General features: G+C 38.0%; 1 protein-coding gene across 1 annotated transcript in view; it reads left to right on the top strand.

The window, feature by feature from the left end:
* PCDH17 (protocadherin 17) overlaps nucleotides 1–6924 on the top strand; it is a 110841-nt gene extending 103917 nt beyond the window's left edge. The window contains exon 5 of the mRNA XM_019529824.1: nucleotides 2414–6924. Coding sequence (XP_019385369.1) covers nucleotides 2414–3096 — 683 coding nt within the window. The 3' untranslated portion in view covers nucleotides 3097–6924. The remainder of the gene's footprint in view (nucleotides 1–2413) is intronic.
* Nucleotides 6925–10749: the final 3825 nt, after the last annotated feature.

Raw genomic sequence — 10749 nt, 5'->3', positions numbered from 1 at the left:
ATATCTATCTATCTATCTAAATTATAGATATATATAGATATATGTATATTAGTGGTGTTGCATTTTTAATCATGGAAAAACGTGGATTTTTAGTTACTTTTTTAATTTAAAAAAATGGGGATTATTTTTTATCAGAGAAAGCCAGGATCCCTGGTCATAATTAAGCAATATAATACAACATGATTTAAACTTATCTTATGCTTGATTCGTGTCTTTTTACAATCAAGGCTGAGTTACAGTATTTCATTTTTCTAGATGAACCTTTGTATTTTTATTCTGTGGGCGTCGGATGTGCAATGGATGTTTATATAACTCTAATCTCCATGATGATGTGGTATAAGATTATTAAGTGTTTGCAGTCAGTTCCTGAAAAAATGATGTTCCCTAAGACCACGTCTGCACATGCAGGGGCATGCATTTGCAGCAGTACAAACAGGAGCAACACAAATTTGTGTCACTCCTTTGTGCTGCAGTGCATGCTCCTGCTGGTGCGTTTTGCAGCAGAACACATTGTCCTGTTGCTCCATGTGCTGCAGGAGGGGCTGGCTGGGGCACAGGATGCATCAGCATGGGGCTAGCCAGCAGGGAGCCCCCATGCTGAGGCCCTTGGGAGCAGCCAACTGGAGAGCAGCATGTGGAGACAGAGGAGCAGCCAGCCCTGGGCTGCCTGCTCCCCTGTATCTACGTGTTGTGGAGCCCCAGCGCTGAGGCACTCTTTTCCCCCCTGCCAGCCACTCCCTACCTAGCTGAGGTACCATGTGTCTTGAGATGGGGCAGCAGGCAGCCCTGGGCTGGCACTGAGGCATGTGGAGCCCCTGTCTTGGTATTTGTCCCAGCACATGTTACTTTGGTGTGCTTTGCACCGCTTTTTTTTGCAGGGTTTTATTTGTTTTGCTCCAGGGCTGAAAATTAGCAGCGGGACACATGGTTTAATGTGCAGCATGTGTGGTTTATGCAATGCAAAGAGGTTTGCGTCACCACAAATTGCACATGCCTGCATGTATCTGGCCTTAGGGTTCAAAAACTCAGCATTTCTCAGAATCAGTCCCATATGTGTGTATCTTAGATTCATACACAAATGCATCACCTTCTTAAACACAAATTCAGAATTTTAGTCCAATTATAATCTTAGATGTAAACACATTATGTATACCAATTTCTTCAAAGAAAAAAAAGGAAAGGAAAGAAAAGACAAAGATTGTATGTCCTTCTGTTAACTTTAACTCATTGAAATGGTTGGCAGCTGGGGAACATTGTACTGGAAACTCAAACTATGAGACAAAAAAGATACACTTTTTCAGGATTGGCTGAGAAGATGAGAGTATAGCTCCCTTCACAATCAAAAATGACTTAAAAAGAGATTCAAAGGATATTTCTGAAATGTTCTGGTGTATTGACATAGGGCTAGAGTCACATAAACAGTAGTGTTATATGATAAATAATGGCAGTCCAGAAATATTGGTTTGGCATAAGATGACAGCCAAAATACATTTTTTAAAGTTTTCCTGTAGACCTTTAAATTGAATTGTAGGACTGGAAGCACCCAAACTTAGACTCTAAAATACAGTGGATTAAAAAAGAAGTCTTTACCTATATTCCATCATCTTTCTGATAAAAACAGAAGTATAAAAATCCAGACTGACAGCATTATCAGTTCACATAGTGTGTCATGGTTTGTCATTCTTCCAAATTATACGTATTGAATAAATCCATTTTCACATGCTTTCTCCAAAACAAAAAAGGAGAAAACTGATTACATGATCCATACTCAAGTCTAATAAAATTGCAATATGCACTTTTTGACAAGCTTATATTTAATACATACTGATAGAAAATTCCAGTTCTCTACTCAGCAGGAAAAGTAGGCTTTTTAAGAAAACCTTTTTATTTCATGACTGTCACCCACCATAACAATTAGAAACAAAATGGAGGTGACAAAAATGAAACTTCAGCTTGTTGATTTTGTAAAGTATTTGTATTTCCAAAAAGCCAGTCATTGCTCAGTTATTTGATTTGAAAAATTAATCCTGATAATGCCTTTTGAGTTCTTTAAGTACCGTTCACTGTTTTCTAGGATGAGTTTTGCAGAACAAAGCCTAACAGATTTCTACAGCAGATTAGTTTACAGATGAAGCTCAATTCCACTGAGAGTGATTCTCTAATGACCCCTTTTTACTTCCTTTGGGCTATGTGAATACTGTAATACCTAGAGAATAGAGTATATAAATCTATTGTCTCAACCAGTTGGTTTTTGCACTCCTCCTGAAATGTTTTAATCATTGCTTTTTTTTTTTAATAATTAAGAACCTGGAGGTCAAGCAAGCCCATTGAGAGTTAATTCTAGCCTCTGTATTAGTTTAAAAGAACCCCTAATAACTACAGGCTTTTTTTCCCCTTTTTTTCTTCTTTACAGAACAAGAAGAGTGTGTTAACTGTACAGATGAATGCAGAGTCCTCGGTCATTCCGACAGGTGTTGGATGCCACAGTTCCCTACAGCCAATCAGGCTGAAAATGCAGATTATCGCACAAATCTCTTTGTACCCACAGTTGAAGCTAATGTTGAGACTGAGACTTATGAAACTGTGAATCCCACCGGGAAAAAGACTTTTTGTACATTTGGAAAAGACAAGAGAGAGCACACTATTCTCATTGCCAATGTTAAACCTTATTTAAAAGCCAAACGTGCCCTGAGTCCTCTTCTTCAGGAGGTTCCCTCAGCATCGAACAGCCCAACCAAGACATGCATTGAGCCTTGCACCTCAACAAAAGGACCACTGGATGGTTGTGAAGTAAAATCAGGAGCCTTGGCTGAACCAAGCAGCCAGTACCTGTCAACTGACAGTCAGTATCTATCACCTAGTAAACAGTCAAGAGACACTACATTCATTGCATCAGATCAGATGGCTAGGGTCTTTGCAGACGTACATTCCCGAGTGAGCCGAGACTCAAGTGAGATGGACTCTGTTCTGGAGCAGTTAGACCGTTCAAACCGGGATCTAGGGAGAGAGTCAGTGGATGCAGAGGAAGTTGTGAGAGAAATTGACAAGCTTTTACAGGACTGTCGGGGAAGTGACCCTGTGGCTGTGAGAAAGTGAGAAAAAAAGGGGGGACAGGCTGGCATTATTTGCCTCTTCTGCTGATTTAAAAAACAAAACAAAAAATCTCCCCTGGTTGTAACAGTTTTACAGGGATGAAGGAAGACCAATGCTGCTTTAAGGCTTTTAGTGAACATCTGAAGTGCCCACAAGTATGTTCTTTTCACTGCTCTTTCTTTTTCACAGATAACACTGGTTTCGTTTTGACCAAACTTTCATTAGGACAGAGTGAAGTACATTAAGAACTAAAAATGAAGAAAGACGGTGCCATTTTGACAATCTGATAGGAAGGTATGAGAAAGGAGGAATGGAAATACGTCTGCTCTTTTAAGACTGTCCTTAATAGTTGATGCTGACTTTACTGTTTACCTGTAAACCCCATGAAAAACAGGGTTGAATAATTCAGATCTGTGATGGATTTCCAGCAGTAATCACAGGCTTCTACTGAAAGTCCTAAAAAAGATCTTGTAGTAGTCCAAGCGACACCAAACATTAACATTCATTTGTGGTAAACATTTCTGTATAAAGTTACCTACCACAAAAAAGAAAAGCAAACAAAAACCCATTCCAGATCATTTTTCAGCAAAACATATCCTGGTCATTAGTAACACACTTCATATCATATTAAAGTTAAATGTAAAATGATATAGTCCATTTTGTCCTGCACACACATAAGCTAATTCACTTGATAAAAAGAAAAACAAGGTTTTAGTGTCTGTTTAGCATTTTAGTGTCCAACAAAAATATAAATAGTTAGCAGTAAGTTTTAAATAAATTTGAGGTATAATAAAAGTTTGCCGAAATAGTTACCTTTGAAGGGTAATAAATGAAAATGATTAACATTATTAACACTTTTTTATTCATTTGTGGACACTAAAATAGCTCAGGAAAGTGAAAATGTCTTAGACATCCACACAAATCACATGATCATTTAAATGTGCAAATGTAAGAAAATTCAGTGTGTTTACATCAAATGACATATTTTTATTGATTTATTGCAGATTCAGTGCATATGAGCCAAATTGTTGAGTGTATAAGAGCTATATTGTGTATTTTATTAAATTAATATATAGTTGTGTTGCAAAAATATTTGGGCTTATATTGTAAATGGCAAGTGTTGCCTCAGTAGCTGTCGAACTCTATGAGTTTTGTTTTTCCTGCTTCCTTTTCCACATGGAGTGTGGGAAGCAGTGCCTCAGAGCAAAGTCTCTTGTTTAATGTATGGTCTACAAAGTACTGCAGTACATAATCCATTCAAAATGTGTTTGAGTCAGCTGATGGAGCTAACTGAATGGCCTACAAATACATCCATCAGTCATGGTTATGTGCAAGTCCTTGTAGAAGCTTCTATTGCAAACCCATGCTTAATAACAAAAATTACACTTGAACCAACACCTGAAACCTCCTTGCTTTTTTCCAAAAACACATATGCAACCAATTTGTTTCGCTATCACGTTCTTGTATGAATTAAAAAATGATCTTAGTATGCTTATGTTTATGCTACTGCTAAGTACAGAGCCTGAAAATGAGTCCATGCCCACACGGCATGAACACTGTTTTGTCTGGTTCCTTAGAATGTGTGAAGATTTGGTAGAGTCATGGGTCTGGGTTAGTATTATTTTATTTTTATTTTAAATGATTTTGCTATTCTTTCTTTGGAAAAAAATGAGAGAGAATTACTCTCCATGTTTCATGCTAAATTTCTTCACAGTGTTTGATAAATTACAAAACTGGTTCCAGGTCAAAGCTGAAAAAAATATCACTTTTAAATATATACTTAAAATGAAATGACCACAAGTTTAAGCAACAGCAAAGGAAAAAACCTTATTCCCATAGACATTTTAAAAACTCTGTGATATAGCACCATAATATACCAGCATAGAAAATTGTGGTCCTGGATTGAGTCATATTCGAGTTAAAGTGAGTCATATTTTTAAATGTATACAAAAACTAGGTTTGCCCTTTCAGGTCCCCCAAAGCCATACCTAAACAGTATTATTCAATTCGGGAACAAAGTTAGCCAACGGATGGTAATGATGCCAGGTATTTTGTTAAAATAATGATCATATCTATCAGTCCTACAGTGACTTTTATTTGATTCTTGGAGATGGCCATTCCAAAAGCTTCATTTAGAAAACCTATAATTTTGTGTGAACAAATGATCTAGTCTGTGTTTTATCAAACTATGTCCTATGTTTTGGACAATTTTAGGTATCTAGAAAGTGTGGCTGACTGTTCTACAATATTTTTTTTTTGCCAGGAGACTCAAGGTTGATAGCTGAAATTCCATAGTGGAAAGGATCCCTTTTTAGTTTCATCTGTCTTTTATACTAATTTCTGTAGGGCCCATTGCTCTAGTCTTTAAGTCCAAACATTTAGCTCTGGTAGCGAGATTCATTATTCAGCAAAACTTAAGTGATGGAGTCTTCTGTGCTTTATAAACAATTTTAACACCGAGTATCCAATTGTACAATTCATTGTATGTGTCTGAAGTCATAAAAACACAACCTTCTGAGAAAGGGCTGTACTAGTGTGAAAGGAATTTACCTTAAGGCTCTCTGTCACTAGTGATTTACTAGCTTTAGCTGTTTAACACATTATCTGTATTTAGTAGTGATTATTTATTTGCCCTTGTGAGGTAATTCAGAATTCATGACTCACGGCTTTATAGCTGAGTTTAGGAAATCTTGTTTTATTTAATTTGGCAGACAACTGCCTTGCGTTGTGGATCACTGGTACATTGCTTCCAGTGAGGGTATCCAAGATTGTAATATCAGAATTTAGGAGCGATACATAATCAACCAACAGAATTTATACAAACATGAGTTTTGTTAGGTCAGTCAGAATCAGAGGAAGCGATTAAAAAAAACATATATGGAGGAAATTAATTCAACTTTTTATCCTTCAAACTTCCTACTGTCTCTACCAGGAAGTGTTGAGAGGAAGAGTTGAGACATAATTAAAGCTTGGGTCCATGAATTATTTCCTGTATTCTCTATGTACATAGGGCACCTTTTTGAAAGTGATTTTTAATAGTAAGTGAAACCTTCCAACAGATGACTGCAAAAAAAGATAACTGATATGGAGAAAAGCCCATTAGATAGCTAACAAAATTATGCAGTCAGTTATGAGTTGAAAATTATAATTATGAGTTGGAAATTTATACCACTTATACAAATAACTGAGTAACATTTCCTTTGATTTCAAAGAGATGTTGACCAACAAACCAGGGGTTCAAATTCACTAAAATATTATTTTTCCTTTGCTTGTCAATCAGAAGTGAGCTTATCCTTAACTGTGATTTGCCATTACAGTATGCAGGAGGTTGCCCATTCAGAAATATAACCATAAAAGTCATGCAGATGCTAGTAATGGAGCTGGATGCTTTATTCAAACCAGCTTTCAAGCTGTTGGTTGCCTAATGGAGTAGAAGTTGCTGAGGTCAACAAGTAGTCTGAAGTCTGGCATAATATATTCCTACTCGTTATTGTCTAATTACATTCTTTCAATATCAGGCGGCATTTATCAGTGCATTAATTCAGATGTGAGTTTTGGCTATCACGATTTGCTGATTTGAAGTGTAACTGAATGAAACCTGTCTAAGGTTTTAACTTCTTTAGCCCAACTGTTCCATAGGTTAGCAGTTCACATATATCAGTCCCTATATCCCCGTATGGCTCAAAGCTGCACCAGGTCATTGGTGAACAACACAAACAATCAAAAGCAGCATACATTGTATGGATTATCTCAACCGCTATTGTTTAATGGCTGTGTTTAATGTGACCTATCTGGAAAATGAGGACTACGAATAAAAAGCAATTACTAATAGTGGTGTTGCCTACTCTTGCATTCATTAACACAGAAGAAATGTGTTAAACGCTGCATACCACAGGGAGCCTGATGGTAATTACTTTGGAAAAGCAACTTGTGGCAATGTGGCTCTTGCAGCTAGTTATCAGTTTGCCAAAAAAATGACAGTTCCTGCTTCATTTATTAGATGTGTGTGACCATTTGCTCTCAACAGGAAGGTGGTGAAGACTTCTCATCAAGCTGGGTAGGTTTATCTTTTAAGCAGCTGATGCGTCGAAGCCCTAAAGGCTGTTATTTGCTCACAAGAGTATGGAACTGCAGTACTAGGACAGTTTGGTTTAGTAGTCTGATGTGAACTCACCAAAAGCATTGTAAATGAGGGTCTGAGTTCTTAAAGGCTGTCAGCCCAACCAGAAAGATCACATCGCTGTTTGAGTGTACAAGTGGAAAAAGTAATTTAAAAGATACAGGTTAGCTTTCTTTTGTTAGTTGTTTAGCTATATTTTTTTTCAGTCTCCTGACTAATAGAGGTAAGCAAAGCATTGGGGAACAGTGTGACCATCTTGTTTGATTGTTTGAGATGTTGCTATTATGTGCGACCCCAAATAGACTGAAATATGTTCTATTTCAGCACTAGGCAAATGCTCCAAATAGCATGTGCAAGAGCTTTTTATAAGTGCTCTTATTCAGCCTCTTCTGTTGTTACCCCTGTGGCATAACAGTAACAAACTGAACTGCATGGAGTCCTGGGAGGGTTCGTTTTCCACAGTGGAATACTCTACCAATAAACAAGAAAATGGTGCTTGTTTCTGGTAACTTAAATTCAGATTTAAACGATACGAATACTGCAAGTATTAGGGAAATGTATGTAAATGCCAGATACTTTGCTTACTATTATTTCAGCATAGATTATATCTGGTTTGATTCTTTTAAGCAGTAGCTAAGCTGAACAGCCATACTGTTAGGCTGTCTATTCTCCCACCTCATATTTTCTGCAAATATATTACACAGGAGCAAAACCATCCTGCATCTAATTAGCTGACTTTCCTCAACACAGAAAATCCCTATTGTTTTTTGCCCTTGTGCTACATGTATCTCCATACAGGCTGACTTCCAGAAGCCAACAAGCCACTCTCTGTGTAGATGCCTGCCAGAATGTACTTTTTGCGACTGAAGTCTGTCCTCATTTGACATGGGGCTGTTTGCTGAATTCCCGTCATCAACTCTTTATAATTCAGAGCTTGGCTGGATACATACTATATGTAGAACAAAGAGTCATAAACTATTCTTACTTCCCTTTGCTTCAGAATACAGAATCATTGATTTCTCATTTGGAAAGTGGCCAGTGTGTCAAATGAAGATTCTTAGATCTCTGCTAAGCCAACCACATATAACTGCTTCAGGGCGTTCACTCATGGGATAAATATCTCATTCTCATCCTTTATTGTGTTTGAGACATGAAAGCGGCTAAAAGTATCTTTCTTCACTTAGTTATGTGTCCCTACAGGCTAAGTTTCAATGACAATAATGCAGAGATGGCTCTTCGCAGTGCTGCTTGTGGAGCCTGAATTGTGAAAGGTCAGTTTAGTATCAGTAGTGCACACAGAAATGGATCAGGAAGTTAATGAGCCATCAATGAACCTTTTGAAAGATGTTTTTCCCAATGCTTGTAGTATCATTCATACTTGGGAACATAATATCACCCTTTTTTCATTTTTGATGACTTCTTGTCATACCCAGGCCACAAACATCCTAAATTCGAGGTTAGAAAAAACATTCCTACATCAACAGTTAGCAAGTAATGTTTCTAGGTTTTCTTTTCATATTCAAAATCTTTCTTTTTCATAATCAATGCCAAAGTCAGGTTGTGGATTCTGTTTTACTTTCACAAAAAATGTTGCTTGGAACACTTCTTTTCTATAGGCTGTTTAGATCAGGGGGTGATAATGTATTATTGGGGAAGAGGGGGGCATTGTTTGTTTTTTAGTTGTTTCAGTTCAGAAATATGTGTCCACAAAGAACTTCTATTTACCTTGATAAGAACAGGCATCACAGATGTGATTTGTTGCAAGACCTGCTGAGTTAAGAAAGAGGATAGTCAAAGATTCATTGATTAAAACATTTTGCTTCCAGCTCTCATGGTTTCATTAGGAGAATGTTTATTAAAGTACCTCTGCAGTATGGTATGTTGCAAAGCTAGGGACAGACATTACACACAAACAGGTTTAAGTGGTCAGAAACTGGTTTGAACCTGTAACAGAACAAACATTCAGTGCACATAAATGAGTTTCAAAATGTCTGAAACTAGTTTGAGATAAACCTGGTTGAATGTAGTATCAGATTTCATCAATTTGGTGCAAACCAGTTTATGCAATGTCTGTCCTAGACCCAAGGAGAAATACACCTCAATAGATCCTTGAATCTAGTTACATACTTACTAACTGCAGTTGCCAAATGGTCTTAAGGTTATCCTATGTCCAAGAATATTATCCATACCTACTACTAGATGTTCAGCAGAATTGTTTTTCAATTTAATATTCATTTTGGGATCATATTGTAAAAAAACTTCTATATCACATAGGCTTATTTGATAAGTTGCAGCCTTTTCGGTGCCATTGCCTTCTGCTTTTTAAAAAAAATCACTAAAAATATATAACAAAAAGTATTACATGGAACCAGCTATCATTATTCTACTTTTCTATTACAAATTTATTCCATATTTTAGATTTGGGGAACAAAGAGCCCATGTCCATCAGCTAAGTACCTAGGCAATTATTTGTATATGAACAATAGTAATCGTTGTACTTAGTAGACAGATCATAAGCTTTTTAAAAAAAAACCGTGTGGCCATTTTAACATTTCTAGCTTATAGAAAGAGCATCTTTACATTCCATTGCCCTTTTGCAGACAGATCTGGCATTCCTTGCTACTGAAATCACCAATGAGCTTAATGGGGCCTCAGAAGAAGTGTAAGGATGCAAACAAGTATTCATGGGACCTGCTTGAGGAATAGTTAGATTATGTTAGGTTGCCTAAATCAAAACCAGAGCAATGTGTGCAGGTATTCACTGCTACAGGGCTCATCATGGTTAGCTCAGAAGAGGTAGGGGCTGGCAGAATCAGAGGGGGGCAGGTAGGTCTAGGGGAGGAGGTTGAGAGGTCCTCAAAGGAGGTTGCCAAGTCCAGCAGAAGTATTTGGGGGGCAATAAATAGCCTGATCAGGCTCAGGGTCTAGGGGCAGTCATTACACATAAACCGTTTTAAGTGATCAGAAACTGGTTTAAACCTGTAACAGAACAGCTGTTCAATGCGCATAAACCTGTTTGAAAATGGCTGAAACTGCTTTGAGATAACCCTGGTTGAATATAGCATCTTAACTGATTTGGGTCACACCGGTTTATGTAATGTCTGTCCCAAACCTCTTGCTGGTTTAAGTTAAATCAGAGTCGCCCAACATCTTGGCATGCTTTCTGGGCTGGGTGGGGCTCTCTGCTCCACAGCAGAGCTGGCCCCTCCCTTCTGCTCCCTGGCTGCAACTCTGACAGAGACTGCAGGCAACTGCCTGGCTTCTGCTTCCCTCCTCCCCTCCAAGCAGGGATTCTGCAGTCCCATCTGCCTTGCACAGACGCACAGCATTAGGTAGCAGACTGCATGCTGGCTACAATCTGTGCTGTAGCAGATGGAACAAAGACAGAATCAACAGATAGCTGGTAATGTCCCTCATAGATTACATAGACATTAGGGCTGGAAGGGACCTCGGAAGATCATCGAGTCCAGCCCCCTGCCCAAACGGCAGGAAGTCAGCCGCGGACATAGGATCCCAGCAAGATAAGCATCCAATTT

This window comes from Crocodylus porosus, unplaced genomic scaffold (genome assembly GCF_001723895.1).
Source record: "Crocodylus porosus isolate Cpor-Errol unplaced genomic scaffold, CroPor_comp1, whole genome shotgun sequence".
Lineage (NCBI taxonomy): Eukaryota > Metazoa > Chordata > Crocodylia > Crocodylidae > Crocodylus > Crocodylus porosus.
This window is presented reverse-complemented; position numbering and strand designations above follow the sequence as displayed.